This window comes from Phoca vitulina, unplaced genomic scaffold, assembly GCF_004348235.1.
Source record: "Phoca vitulina isolate PV1807 unplaced genomic scaffold, GSC_HSeal_1.0 scaffold2, whole genome shotgun sequence".
Taxonomy (NCBI): domain Eukaryota; kingdom Metazoa; phylum Chordata; class Mammalia; order Carnivora; family Phocidae; genus Phoca; species Phoca vitulina.
Window position 1 is genome coordinate 98636835 of NW_022589705.1, and position 14499 is coordinate 98651333.

At 52.9% G+C, this 14499-nt stretch overlaps 1 protein-coding gene across 4 annotated transcripts in view; it reads left to right on the forward strand.

The window, feature by feature from the left end:
- The first annotated feature begins 18 nt into the window (after positions 1–18).
- CEP104 (centrosomal protein 104) overlaps positions 19–14499 on the forward strand; it is a 36222-nt gene continuing 21741 nt past the window's right edge. For 2 of the 4 annotated variants that reach the window (XM_032395121.1, XM_032395103.1), the window contains exons 1-9: positions 19–280; positions 4163–4288; positions 7145–7318; positions 7674–7812; positions 9495–9557; positions 9858–9934; positions 12334–12502; positions 12922–13077; positions 13997–14218. In XM_032395121.1, the coding sequence (XP_032251012.1) occupies positions 4176–4288; positions 7145–7318; positions 7674–7812; positions 9495–9557; positions 9858–9934; positions 12334–12502; positions 12922–13077; positions 13997–14218 (1113 nt within the window). In that variant the 5' untranslated portion in view covers positions 19–280; positions 4163–4175. Of the gene's footprint in view, positions 281–3029; positions 3330–4162; positions 4289–7144; positions 7319–7673; positions 7813–9494; positions 9558–9857; positions 9935–12333; positions 12503–12921; positions 13078–13996; positions 14219–14499 lie in introns of all 4 variants that reach the window. The other 2 variants (XM_032395113.1, XM_032395130.1) reach the window with 2 other exon arrangements.

Sequence of the window (14499 nt, forward strand, 5' to 3'; positions counted from 1 at the left end):
AGGCCCGGGGAAGCGGAGGCACTGCCCCGCCTTGTACGCAGGCGCGGCCTGGCCCGGCCGGCCTGGTTGTCATGAGAGCCGCGGCCGCGGCCCTGGCGCTTGGCGCAGGAGGCCGGGGCTGGTCCTCGGCGGCCGCCGCCGCTGCGGCTCGGGGGTGCGGACCGGCCGTGGACGGCGGAGGAGGCGCCACCTGAGCTCCGGAAGGCGCTGCCGAGGGGAGGCGGAGGGCCCTGGGGACCGTGCAGGCGCCGAGGTCCGGGCGGGCCTTCGGTCCTGACAGGTACCCCGAACCCCGACAACGCGCGGACCCGGGATACGGGGCCTGGCGGGTGTGGGCGCGGCCGGGACAGTCGGGGGCCGGGGGCTGGGCCCAGGGCGCGGGGCCTGCCGGGGTGGGCGCGATCGAGGGGCGGGGCATCCGGCCGGGGCGGGAGCTAGTACGGAGGGTGCCCCTGCCGCGGTGGGCGCTGCCCGCCGCAGCCCAAGGTCCGGCCGGCGGTGGCCTCCAGCCCGCGCCGGATTTAGCGTCGGGTACAGTCCGCACGTCCGGACTTCCCTGTTCTGGGCGCACCGATGACCCAGAGCCCTACCTGAGCCGGGTGAAGAATGCGGCTCCGCCCCTGTGCGGGTTCAGGGCGTCTCTCCACCCCTACCCCCCGTTTGGTACCTGTTCAGTTTCAGACAGGCTCCGTGGCACTTTCAGTCTTTAAGATTGCTTGACCAAGAATGATTTACTCGTGTAACATTTAGGTTTTCATAAAAAGAAAGAGTGGAAACAAGGTTTGTCTCCTAGTCCTGTAGCAAAATTTGGGAAGTCGCTGAATTGTTGCGGTTTAATTCAGAGATGTCAGCAATCCTGATACATAACTGGAAAGGTTCGTATCGATAGACTTGGCGCAGGAACCCCCAGCTACCTTGGTCCGTGCAGGCGCCAGCGTAGCACGGAAGCCGTGGGCGGCAGGTGCCGCCTGGAGGCCCGCACTGATGGCTGAGTATTCAACAGAGCCTTGATCTTCCCCGGAATGTTAGTGGTGATTTTATAGTCTAAGAGTAGCGTCCTTTAGTGACACCGCAAGTATCATGTAACACTCTGGAGGGTGTCCTCAGAGAGGACCCTAGGGGACAAGGTGGAAGAGCTTTGGGAGAGGGTAGCCAAAAAGGAATCCTTTTCAACTGCTTAAAGTGAGATAATGATGTTGTCTCTACAGCGCCCAGGCATGTCTCCTACCTGGTTCCTAAATGCCAGTACTTTGTTTTGGATTTTTGAGGCAGTATAGTATATGGACACAACCTTTGGACTTCAAAGGTCCTGTTTTAAGGCTTAGAACCTTAGCAGAGGGTTTTGGTGAAGATCAGAGACTCTGGAACCCAACCAGCTAAAAACACTCTGGCTCCGTGGCTTACTAGCTGTATAACTTTGAGCAGGGGCCTCTCTGTACCTCAGTTGCCATGTGTCTAAACTTGTGTGACAACAAACCTATATCACAGATGTTACGAAGGTATAAGTATGTGTCTAGGGCTGAGGACAGTCCTTGGCACACAGTAAGTGCTTCAAAGGTAGTGTCCATCTGCAAGCAAGAGTACTATGTAAAGGAATATATGTCTAAATACAAGAGGGGCAATATGAATGGTATTTCAGATTTTAGAATTTCAAGATATACTTACATTCAGTTGAAAATATTTAATAAGGGCCCCTGGGTGGCTCAGTCAGTTAAGTGTCTGCCTTCGCTCAGGTCATGGTCCCAGGGTCCTGGGATCAAGCCCCGCATCTGGCTCCCTGCTCCACGGGAAGCCTGCTTCTCCCTCTCCCACTCCCCCTGCTTGTGTTCCCTCTCTCTCTGTCTCTCTCTCTCTCTTTCTGTCAAATAAATAAATAAAATCTTTAAAAAAAAAAAAAGAAAATATTTAATAGATGCCTACTAATTTCAAGGTGGAATAGAAGTAACGGGCCCTGCTCTTAAAGATGATTGAAGGACTTGAGAAATTCAGAGCAGAGAGCTAGAACTATGCTTTAGTTAAGTTTGGCTGGACTTCAGAATTCGAACAGCAGATTGGGTCAGGACACAATTGACCCTTCACCTCTGGACAGGGAGCACATCAAGAGCTCTGAGATTGGGACACAGATACTGATGACCCCAGTTGGACTTGAGGAACACAAGACAGTTGGGGGGAGTGCTCCAGGTGGGGAGACCTGGCTACAGTCCGTGGTCATCCTCTAGAAAAGACAGTGGGATGGAGAAGAGTGGATTCAATCATAGTCATCTGAAAGGCAGGATCAATGAGACTTCGCACGTGATGGATGGGAGTGGGAGGAGGAGGTGCAGGGTAAGTCCAGGCTGAAAGCCCAAGCTCGTGGGAGGAGCTGCAGGGTGCGGAGGACAAATCCTGTTCCTGGTGGGAGCACAGGTGGGGTTCTGCATCACACCTGCGTACAGTCACACTCATTCAGTGTTGGTGCTTCCTGTTTTATTCTCTGAGAGGGTTTACTTTAGCGTTCCTCTGATGTACCGTGGCATCCTTCAGCGAGCTTGTTTGTGTCAGAAATTACAATCTTTAATAATGGTTTATTTATTCTGTTACTAATGCTTTTGTTCATATATTCGAAGAAGCATTGGCAAGTACCAGCCAATAATTAATTTATTGATGTAGGTCATTTGAGGTTCTGAATGAAAGTAAGAGATCTAGATCATGCATCAAGCATATTAAAATAAGCAAAATCATGCAGGATATGTTTATGTTACCTCCTATTCAGGATTACAATTGACAGAATGTCCTATCTCAGAGAACTTTTTGGAGAATTCTTTATTTTCTATCTTAGGGGGAGTTTGACTGGCTCGGGAACTGGAAATAACCAGAAGTTTATGAGTAGTTTGGGCCTTAAATGTGGCTGAACCTCAGGGTTCCCAAGGTGGCTGTTTTCCCGCGTCAGCCTGCTCTTTGGCAGGACGTCCCCACCGGTGGCCGCCAGTAACCCCCCGGAAATATTCAATGGCTACAGCCCCAACAAGAAGGCTTCTCTTTCCCTGCAGCCCCAGCAGAGTCCAGGGACAGACCACATTGGTCCCGTTTGGGTCCTGCTCTCGTGTTCCCATCCCTAAACCGGCTGCTGAGGAGGGACATGGAACCCACAGACTGACCAAGCCCGGCGCGGTGTGGGCAGAAACTGCAGCTGAAGTGCTGTTCTCAAACCAGGACGGGATGGATGCCGAGCAGGCAAAACCAGACATCACAACATCCATCCTCAAAATGATATTCAACTGTGAACAGTTTACCAAACAATGACAAAAAATTCATCCAACCAATATATAAATATCTCAAGCAGGCCCCAGGTGCACATCTCCGCCCCTGGCATATATCTCCCTATAGTCCTGCCCGCCCTGCTCAGGCCATGCATTTGCATTCAGCAGTTACCATGCTGTTGATTAAACTGTCCCCTTTCCTCTTATTTTTGTATAATTTATTAGCACACTGATTATATTAGTTTCTTAGTAATTATAAAAAAAAAAAACTTGGTGTTTGTATCTTAACAAAACTCTTTGGTTTTGCCATAACAAAGTGCCACAAAGTGGATGACTTAGAACAACAAAAATGTACTCTGGAGGCTAGAAACCCACAATCAAGGTGTCAGCAGGGCCTTGCTCTTTGTAAAGGCTCCACGGGAGGATCATTCCTGCCTCTTCCAACCGTCTGGTGCTGACAGCAATCCTTGGCATTCCTGGGCTGGCCTCCTTGTCTGTGTGCCTGTCTGTGTCTCTCAGGTGGACACCGGTGCTTTCATATCAGGGCCCACCTATTCCAGCACGACCTCTTCTTCACCCCATTACATATGCAAAGACCCTATTTCCAATAAAGCTCATATTCATGGGTACTGGGAGTTAGGACTGCATCCTCCTTTTGGGGGGAAACCATTCAACCCACGACACTGGTCAAATTTTTAGGACATATATTTGGAAAAAGTCAAGATAAATGGTACCTTAAGTAGAGTTAGAGGCTCCTAGGAGAAACACTTAACAAAAAAAACCTGGATTTTTTCAAAGTGATGGGAAAATTCTGATACCTTGTGAATTATTTTGTCTATGAGCAAGGCATGAGCTAACATGTTCAGTGTTGTAAAATGTTACCAAGTTCCTTTATCTTAAAGTCTTTCCTGCCCTATAAACAGCCCAGTGCCCAGGATGCCCCACAAGATTGGCTTCGTTGTCGTCAGCTCGTCTGGACATGAAGATGGCTTCAGCGCCCGGGAACTGATGATCCACGCGCCAACCGTCAGCGGGTGGAGGTCACCGAGGTGGGCCAGGCTGGGGCAGCGGGCTGCCTTCATTTGACGCTTCTGCTTTGTATTACCACTCAGGCCTCAGAACCACGCACTTCTGTGCAGTGATGGGATGTTGTTTCCTTCTCTTTATGTTTTTAAAGAAAACTTGTTGGACCTTTTTCCCTGATAGCATTAACTGACGTTCACTTAAGAAATGTGTACAGAGGAGGGGGAGGAGAAGGGCCCGCGCAGTGTTGTTTAGCTGTCTTCCCTGGCTGCCCGCTGGGCCTCCCGTTCCCACCTGTGTTCTGTGCTGAGCTCCTTAGTGTCACAGCTGTGCTCCTGTGGGTAAGATTTTCGTGAACCCCAAACTTTAACCAAGAACACCTCTTTCAAATGATTATCTTGAATACTTGTACACCTTTAAAAATGCCCATTACTTGCATAACATAATACTAGTTAGTATTTTTCTGAAACTAAGCCTTTTCCTGAGAGGTCTTCAGTCTTCACCAAAGGTAGAGTCGTAAGGGGTCAGGAGCCCAAGTGCCTGATCAAGCTTCCTGCCCGTGAGGCCGGCTCCCCACCTCGGCGCGCCCCCTCCCAGCGTCCCTGCCTCTCACGCTCCCCACCATCCCGTCACCTCTTAGTATCCCTGAAGGACAGCTTTGATGCATGCTTGAGTTCTATAAACTACATTTGAATAACACAGTCCTAGGCCCATCTTCTGAAGGATTTTATTTATTTTTTTTTTTTTTTAAAGATTTTATTTATTTATTTGAGAGAGAGAGAGAGAGCACATGAGAGGGGGGAGGGTCAGAGGGAGAAGCAGACTCCCCACCGAGGAGGGAGCCCGATGCGGGACTCGATCCTGGGACTCCAGGATCATGACCTGAGCCGAAGGCAGTCGCTTAACCAACTGAGCCACCCAGGCGCCCTTCTGAAGGATTTTAAAAAGCATATACTTCCAAATTTTGTCCATTGTCTTTTCTTCAAACCACTTCGGAAGGGTTTTTTTCATGATTGATCACTAAGTGTCTTTATGCCTGGAGTGACCTCACCAGCGGTCATAACCTACGTGCTCGGCATTCGAGAGCCGTAAATACCTTACACATGGAGCCACGCTTCACCGCCATGGGGGACCGAGGCGTGTTCGCGTCACAAGCCTGTCCTAGCCGCCCTCCTGCCCCAAGCGCATCTCTCTTACGAGCTGTTCATCTCTGAAAAGCCCGGGCGACAGCGCCTCTGAGCTGAGAGTCCCTCTGATGTGAGCTCACCGCACACCCTCCCCCAGCACCCCTGCGCACCCCTGCGCACCCCTGCGCACCCCTGCGCACCCCTCAGTTAGAGGCTGCGCAGATTGTCGTGTGCTCAGCCTGCTGTTCCTCTCCGCGCTCTTCCCTCCCTCGTTACTGTCCTGCTGCTGTGAGGCCGGGCACTCGTTCCGCAGCAGGGGGTGAATAGGGCCCCGGGGGTGGCCGTGCCTCTCCCTGGTGGGCACAGCAGGGGCACGAGGAGATTGGCTCCGAAGGATCGGGGAGGGTGGCTGGGGTCAGGAGTTTGTTCTGTCTGTCATATCTAATGCCTATCGTGTCTGCGTGGAAAGGTCAAGTCACCAGCTAGATCACGGCTTGGACTTGGGGTGATGTCTAGTTGGGGTTCCTTGACAAGCAGGAGGGTTTTAAAGCCAGGGTCTGATAGGCTCCCCCATGGTGAATGTAGGGAGAGGGAGGAGCCTGGAGCCCAGCCCAGGGGCAGTGCAGGCCTGGATGGAGGGGAGGGCCCCTACAGTCATACGGGCTCAGGCCTGTGGGCTGGGTGAAGCCGGGACCAGGAGGTACACTTGTACGCAGCATCATGGGGCTCAGCGGTGGCCGTGGTGAGAGTAAGCTGTGAAAATAGAGGCCAAGCGCCCTGGAGGGGCTGGGGAGGGGGCGCGTGAGAGAGCTGTGCTGGTTTGCCAAGTGCTGGCATGGGAGCCAAGAAGGATGTGGGGTCACAGGAGGGGTTTCTTAAAATGGGGGGTTCTAGAGTGTGTGTGTGTGTGTGTTGATGGGAGTGATGGGGAGAGAAAAGCCTGGGTGGGGGCAGGCAGGCTCTGGTGCCATTCAGGGGAGTGAGTGGGGGATGGGGCACCAGCAGGGATGCTGCTCCTTTCGGGGAGCAGTGGGAGCAATCCCATTTGAGGCCTGTTTTCTCAGTGGAGTGGGGGGCTGCTGGAGAGGTGGCGGGGGGTTGGAGCATGGCCAGTGGGCAGGAGTGGGCTCACCCACAAGGCCGCCGGGCCCTTTCCAGCTCTTCCATCCTTGGCTGCTTCCCGCTCCCAGGGCCTTCGACGCCCCACTGTTCTAGTAACCCAGCGCTTGCCAGCTCAGCGTACATAGTATCCGTGGTCTGAGCACTGTGCTCTGTTGCTCAGTCATGATCAGATCCTGCAGCCGCGGTTCTCCAACCCGTTCTCATGTAGGTGGTTGATGTGCTCTGTCACTTAGGAGGCAAAAACTAGAAGCTCCCCTGTGGACAGTCATAGGCCTCTCCTGCCGACCACTGAACGTGCGTGGTAGGCACTCATCACTCGGATTCCCTGAGCAGGTGGCTTTCCTAAAGCATTTGGGTTCCTGGGCAAAATCCTTTGGCTCTGTCTTTCCCACCAGTACAGCCTCTTAAGATTGATGTTTTTATCTTGTGTTGAACTTCATTTGAAACCGTTTCATTCAAACCATTTTCCAGTTGCCAAAAGCATCGGGTGGCAGTCTGAACTGCAGCTTCAGCTCCACCAAGCCCAGGGCGCCGGCGCCAGCCCCTGTAGACCGCCTCGGTGCGTGCGGGGTGCCGCGCACACAGCCGGGAACCCTCGCGGTAACTGTGACAAACACACGTGTTTGCTTTCAGATTTTGCCAGTTTCCACAAGAAATCGTTCTTCAGATGGTGGAGAGGTGTCGAATCAGGAAGCTGCAGCTGCTTGCCCACCAGTACATGATCCCAAGTAAAGTGGAGTTCTACATCAGCGAGAGCCTGCCCGAGTACTTTGTGCCCTACCAGGCGGAGCGGTTCCGGAGGCTTGGGTAAGGGTGAGACCGAAGGCTCGTGACGGGAACTTTTAGTCCGACTCTCCCCGTGTCCGAGCGGTGGGAACGAAGGGACCGCCCTGCTCCTGGTCCTGGTCAGACTTCCGTGGGGTCGGGCGCGCTGCCTCGCGGAGACGCGCTCGGTAAGCAGTACTGTTGGGGCGTCAGTACCATTCACCTCTGCTCCTCAGATGCACAACTTGTTTCAAGAGAACAGCTTAGAATACCGTTCCTGGGCTCTTCCCAAGGTTTTTGCATTCTAGACTTGACTTGGACTGAAACCCGTTGAGTTCAGTTTCGCTGCGCACACGTTTTCTGTCAGCATGATTCCGGCGTGTGCTCTCCCTTTCAGCTACATCTCTCTCTGTGACAATGAGAAGACAGGCTGCAAAGCCCGGGAGCTGAAGTCCGTCTACGTGGATGCAGTAGGACAGTTCTTGAAGCTGATTTTTCACGAGAACCACGTCAACAAGTACAACATATACAATCAGGTGAGATGCGCGCCCTCACCTTGACCACTCCCCACCTCCTCGCAGCATCCCAGGACTCTGCGCCCCTTGGCAAAGGCATTTCAAATCTTTTTTTAAGATGGTAACTTTTATGGCAGAACGTTAAGCTCTCTGGGAGCTGTGTGGTGCGATCGGGAGCCACCACCCCACGCAGCGGGAGCACGCTGGGCGCCTGGCCAACCCACGTGGGATGGGCCGCTCGGGCTAACTGGACACTCCAACTCAGGCTTTGTGTGAGGAAAAGAATCAGTTAAGCAGTGAAATGATAATATTGTGGTAATATTAGGTTTAAAATCAATGTCTCTGCTGCTTTTTACAATTTTTTTACTGTGTCCACTAGAAAATTTAAAATTATCTACATGGCTTGTGTTGTTTCTGTTAGGTGACACTCTTTCTAGATAAACCCGCTAAACTTTTGCAAGATAAATCCCCTGGTAGGACTTGGGGATGTGATTTCAAGTCCTCATTCTTATCTCTCCCTCCCTCCCATCCCATCTTTCTTTTCCTTTTTCTTGTCTTTTCTTTTAGTTTTGTTTTTGGCATAATTCATGTAGTAAAAATCAGTTGTGTCCAAAGCAGACTCTTCATTAGCGTGTATATTGACAACACTCCCCACCCCCTCTAAGAGGAGTGGAACGTTCCACCAAATCAGAGTTTTATACCCAGCAAGTGAGTTGAGGAGAGCTCTGAGATGTAGTTCCGTTGCTGGGTCCGCCGCAGCAGTGCTTGACCGTGAACCTGAAGATTGATCCCTAACTTCTTTCTACGTCGGCCCCACCAGGAAAACCCCCTCACTTAGTTCCACCGCAGTGATGCTCAAGGGAGAGAGGGTGTGGGAAGGGGAGTCCTCCCCCTTCAGGGGGAGCCACAGACCCAGACAAACTGAGCTGTGTTAACACAGGCTTTCAGTCCATTGTCGCATTTACCAGGATTGAATAGATGGGTCCCCATACTGGACTATGAGGGAACGGTTTGATGCGATGCTGTGTGAAAACTGTGGAGGCTTGGGGCGCCTGGGTGGCTCAGTCGTTAAGCATCTGCCTTCGGCTCAGGTCATGATCCCAGGGTCCTGGGATCGAGACCCGCATCGGGCTCCCTGCTCTGCGGGAAGCCTGCTTCTCCCTCTTCTACTCCCCCTGCTTGTGTTCCCTCTCTCACTGTGTCTCTTTCTGTCAAATAAATAAATAAAATCTTTAAAAAAAAAACAAACTGTGGAGGCTTGGGGCACCTGGGCGGCTCAGTTGGTTAAGCGACTGCCTTCGGCTCAGGTCATGATCCTGGAGTCCCTGGATCGAGTCTGGCATCGGGCTCCCTGCTCAGCAGGGGGTCTGCTTCTCCCTCTGGCCCTCCCCCTCTCATGCTCTCTCTCTCTCTCATTCTCTCTCTCAAATAAAAAAAAAAAAAAAAAACTGTGGAGGCTTTTAGCCGTTATTGTCTTAATGTACTTTAGACGTTAAAATAACCATTTGATTAGGCATTAGAATATTAACTTACATAATTTACAAAAACTATAATAATAATTCTATAGCTTGACATTTTACAATTAAGGTGCTTTGGTGTACATCATCCCTTTTGATGACAGTATGAGCAAGCAGTTTATAATAAAGGGGGGAAGTCATCACAAACATTTTTTACTTAATTTCGATTGGTTAACTCTTTCTTAGGTTGCTCTGGTTGCAGTAAATATCATTGGAGACCCTGCAGATTTCGGTGATGAAAGCAATATTGTAAGTTTGGGACGTTTCATTCTTAAAGAAGAAAATGTATTTCTAACAAGAGGGGATTGATTATTTTTGTCACAAAAAGTGTCATCTTGAAAATCTTTATAAAATTGTTGAATAATTAGATAATTTTCAGCAGCTGTGGTGTATTAAACTTTCTTTTACTCAAGAATTTTAACTGTCTCTCCGAAAGACTAGGATTCTCAAAGCCCGCTGACATCTATATATCACGCCACCTCTTAGTTAAGGTTTCGTGTTGTTCCTGTTTTCCTCTGAGACACTAACCAGAACTTTTTGCTCCCAAAGACCTCTAGAGAGAAGCTGATTGATCATTATCTGGGGCACAACAGCGAGGACCCAGCTCTGGAAGGAACTTGTACTGGGTAAGAATCCTCCCCACAAGGCCATCAGCTCCTAGACTCCCCTCAGAATTGCCAAAGTGTGAGTCAGCTCTAGAGGATTGGGGGTTTGAGAGCCTCTAAATTCAGTTCCGAGCTAGTTAAGCCACTGATGGGATTGACTTAAATACACTTAAAGATTAAGGTCACTGTTTTACTTAGCACATACATCTTCAATTATTGCCCTTTGGAGACTGCTCCATTTCTTGTGTGTTCAGGTATTACTAGAAAGTTCCTACATGCAGGTAAAAGATCTGTCGGCCATCCTTTGATATTTTATTGGCACAGACAACTTTGTAGGTAAGAATTAAAGGAATTAATTGACCCAGATTATCAGTTACTAGAGCCTTCACCTTATGTCTGCTTTAAGCCCTCCCTGCTCTCATCCAGCCCGTGATGGTGTGGCTCCCACCCCCCTCAGGCTGGGTCCTCGTGAAGCCCAGGCTGCAGGCCCAGGGGAGGCTCCTCCAGAAGCAAGGCTCGCTGAGGCTGGTGCGCACGCTTAGCTCAGCAGGTGGCTCCTGAGTGACCGCAGAGAGACTCTCTCCATATTTTATGCAAGCACAGGAGCCCGGCTTAAGACTGAAGAACTTTCTCATTGGTTTGGACTGCCTTGCTTCCTGTCGAGCCTCCCTGGGCCTCCAGCCTGGCTGCCACGGGGTGGACGTCAGTAGGGAGTGCTAAGAAAGTAAAAGCAGTCCCTAAATGTGTATGAAATAGTGAGGAAAGTGACCTCTCCCCTACGCAGCCCGTCGGTCTCCCGCAGACTCTCCCTGTGCCAGACAGTAACAGCAGTGCCCTCCTTACCTTTCCAGGTGGGGACTGCCACACTGTCCCTCCCTGTCCGTCGGCACCAACCCCGGGACAGCTCTTTGGCTCTGCCCTCAGTGAAGTTCCCACTGGTAGAACATGGGCAGCCAACCCCACTGGTCGGTTTTAGGATCTCCCAGAGAAGCTCTTTGGGTTATTTGGACTCTGTTTAAATCAGTTCTTTATCAAGTTAGGCACCTGGACTGGCAGACCGCGGTCTGTCTACCCGGACTCGTCTGCAGGGCTTTCCTGGGGGTAAAGAGAGCCGTCTGTGGAAGGCTGTGTGCGGGGCCGAGCCAGGGTCACCGCGGGGGGCGGTCGTGGGCGGGGCGAGACCGGCTCTTGGGCAGCTGCCCACGCACAGCCCTGGAGCTGTGCCTCCCACGCCAGGTGACATCATGTGTTTCTTTGTAGCATTTTCATAATAAATTCTTTGTTTTCATCTCCAGGACTTCAAGGCAAAGTAACTTTGACTTAAAAGTATAGCATGTGTTTAGGTAAAAATAGTTAACCTTGTGCCAGCACCCAAGTGTGTTGCTGCTTGGTCCTCACTAACTGATACTGTCCGAAGCCGCCGAAGCTGAGCCAAGCCCCAGGCCCGGTGGTGGTGCTGTAAGCAAACAGCCTGACTTCCAGGAGTCGGGAAGTGTCGGGGGGATGTTTGATCGTTCTGAAAAGTGATGTCGTCAGGTGTCCTGTTTCAATTTATTTTTAGACAACCAAATTTTTTATGATAAATATTTTCATTAAAATTTACCTGTATATAAAAATACCTAAGTCAAAGCTAACACCTGGCTTATTTTATGTAGCTGGTACGGCAGACAGAGACTGAAATGTGTCCTCTGCCAGCGTTTTTGTTGAGTGGTTAGGCATTATTCTGAGTGTTAGACCCAGGAGAAAGCTGCCAGCCTGCTGTAGAATCTGAAAGAAAGCATGAAGTGGTAATCAGGAATGGGTTACTCGGATCACTACAGAGATCTTTTATTCCTGGAAGGATTGTTCTGATCTACCCAGGACTTGGGATAGCATGCAGCCTGACCCTGTGAGCTGAGGCCCCGGCATAGCCCATGGGCATCTTTAGTGCTTGTCGTGCTCACTGTGGCGCTGGTGTTGAATATGGACGCCTGGACCACCTGGGACCCCCCGAGTCAGCCTCTCTGCAGATGAGGCCTGGCAGTCTGCTTTGGCTGGGGCTTCCCCTAGTCTACAGATGATTCACGGGCACTGTTATGTCCCTGGTGCCCAGAACAGAGCTGGGCACAGAGTCCACACTCAAAATATTTGTGGAAGAACCAATGCCCCAAAGGCTCAGATGCCCCCGTGCAGTGTCAGTAATGGGCGGGAGCACGAGCTGTGGGGTCAGAGACCTGCCTGCACGTAAGAGCTGGGTGACCTGAAGCCCATCCCCGATTCTTCTAAGCCTGCACTTTCTCCGGCAAGAATGCTCCAGGAGCAGGTGTGGGGGGTGCCGTTGCTGCGACCGTACCTCCTTCATGAGCCCCTAGGGCTCCCTCTGCCACCACGCTGTCACCTATGGCGAAGTCAGCTCTAAAATATGCATTTCTCTCCTTTAGGAAATCTGACTATATTTCTCCACTGGATGACTTAGCTTTTGATATGTACCAAGATCCAGAAGTTGCCCAGATTATACGCAAATTAGATGAAAGAAAACGTGAAGCCGTCCAAAAGGAACGTTACGACTATGCCAAGAAGCTAAAACAAGCTATTGCTGATTTGCAAAAGGTACTGCTCCTGGAGAGAACAGTCCTCCCTCAGGTGTGTGAGCAGGCAGTCAGTGGTCCTGACCCTGGTACAGCAAGGGCGTAGGTCGCTAAAAGCTACGGGTACTAGTGTGGGTCCAAGGGGGTAAGCGAAATAAAGTTACGGACGGATGAGCCCCTAAGTAAGATGTAAGTGTGGGCACACGCTGGGCCTCTTCAGACGTCGTCCTCAGATGCCACACTGCCGCCCTGAAGTGGTAGAAAAACATGAGATGTTTACCGTCCCTGTGGACTCGTGCAGTTTCTTGGGCGCCCCCGCATGGCCCCGGCTCGGCCCCTCCTCGGCGCAGGCTACCTGGGCAGCAGCCCCGTCACGCAGGCCTCGCCTTGCAGCGGCTGGGGGGGTGCACACTTGAAGCAGCGTGACCCCGTGTGCCTCAGGTCGGAGAGCGGCTCGGGCGCTACGAGGTGGAGAAGCGCTGTGCGGTGGAGAAGGAGGACTACGACCTGGCCAAGGAGAAGAAGCAGCAGATGGAGCGCTTCCGAAGCCAGGTGTACGAGCAGCTGCAGCTGCGCAGCCTGGTGGACGGCGAGCCGGTAGGTGCCCGGGCCGCCGAGACGCCCCACAGCGCCCGCGCGCCCACCTGCACACGGCTCCGTCACCCGCGGGCGCCGGTGCAGACGGGGGGCGTCCGCTGTGCGGGCTGCGCGGGGAGGCGCTGCGGGACGCGCGCTTGCGGGCAGACTTGGCGAGGAGAGAGCGGACGAGCCGGAGCCCCGCATCTCGCCCCTCCCCCCCCGGCTCGGCTTCCCCGTTTGTACCGTGAACTGAGGGCCGCGCTGCCCCACGTTCGCCCCATGACGGCCTCAGGAGGGTCGTGTGCGGTTAATCCTAACGGCCTAAGCTTGTCGAGACCATGTGTCCTGGGAGACGTCCCGCCGCGCACCTTTAGCCCACAGGCAGCTGGTGCACACCCCACGTGGCAGAGTCGTGCGGGTCAGTGCGGACTCCGGAGCCTCACTGCCTGGGCCCCGGCCCGGCCCCTTGCGGCGGGGGGATCCCCGGGTCATTCCTTAGCCACTCTGCCTCAGTTTCTGCCTCCTGGTAAAATTGGTGTGCCTTAAATGAGAGCGTCTGTCCGGCACGCTCTCGCCCTGGCCATGGTAACCATGTCGTGATGACACAAGACAGGCTGCTTTTGCAGCCACAGGGTACACGGCCACGCCAGGGGTGGGGTCCCGCCCAGGTGCTTCCTACCCCACGCACCACGTCTTCGCTGGCAGGTGCGTGTGCGTGTTTCCACGCTGGGTGACCCAGGCGCTGTGCTTGCTGTCACGTGGGCACTCCGGTGTGCTCTGTGGGGCCATGGCCACCATGGAGAGAGGGTTGAAAGGCTGCGACAGGACTGGGGGACACCGTTGATGCACATTGTCACTCCGCCTTCCTAAATGGTCACGTCCCACCTGTTGCCTCCAGGCAACAGCACTGGGAGTGAGGTGTCCCGTTTTTCCCCAGATGCAAAGGCCTTCCGACCTGCCCGCCCAGCCCCTTGCTCACTCTGCCAGTCCTCACCACCAACAGCCAGTGCTGTCCCTGCTGCAAGAAGAAGGCGCACCAGAAAGCCGGTTTGCAGAGCCTTTCCTTCAGGAAAAGCCTCCAGCGCATGCCCTGGGCCCTTCTCGGCACTCCACAGGGGACCCGTCACCGCGCGCCACAGACCTTCATCTCAAGAGCCATGTAGGTGACTCGGTTTCAGATTGTGTGCGGTTTATTCAGCAGACACATGGGGAGGACCCGCATGGTGCCAAGGCTTTCCCCGTGCAGGGGATGGATCAGGGTACACAACGCAGAACCTTCCTGCCAGACATTCCAGGAGAGGGGGGTAAATGCCGAAGCCAGAACGTGGTGGCTGACGCAGCCAGCAGGTAATGACCCCTCACTGGGGGGCCCTGTCTGCAGTCAGACGTGCAGGCCTCCCACCTGCTTCTGCCCCATTCAGCCGGTGGTCCGGGACGCCC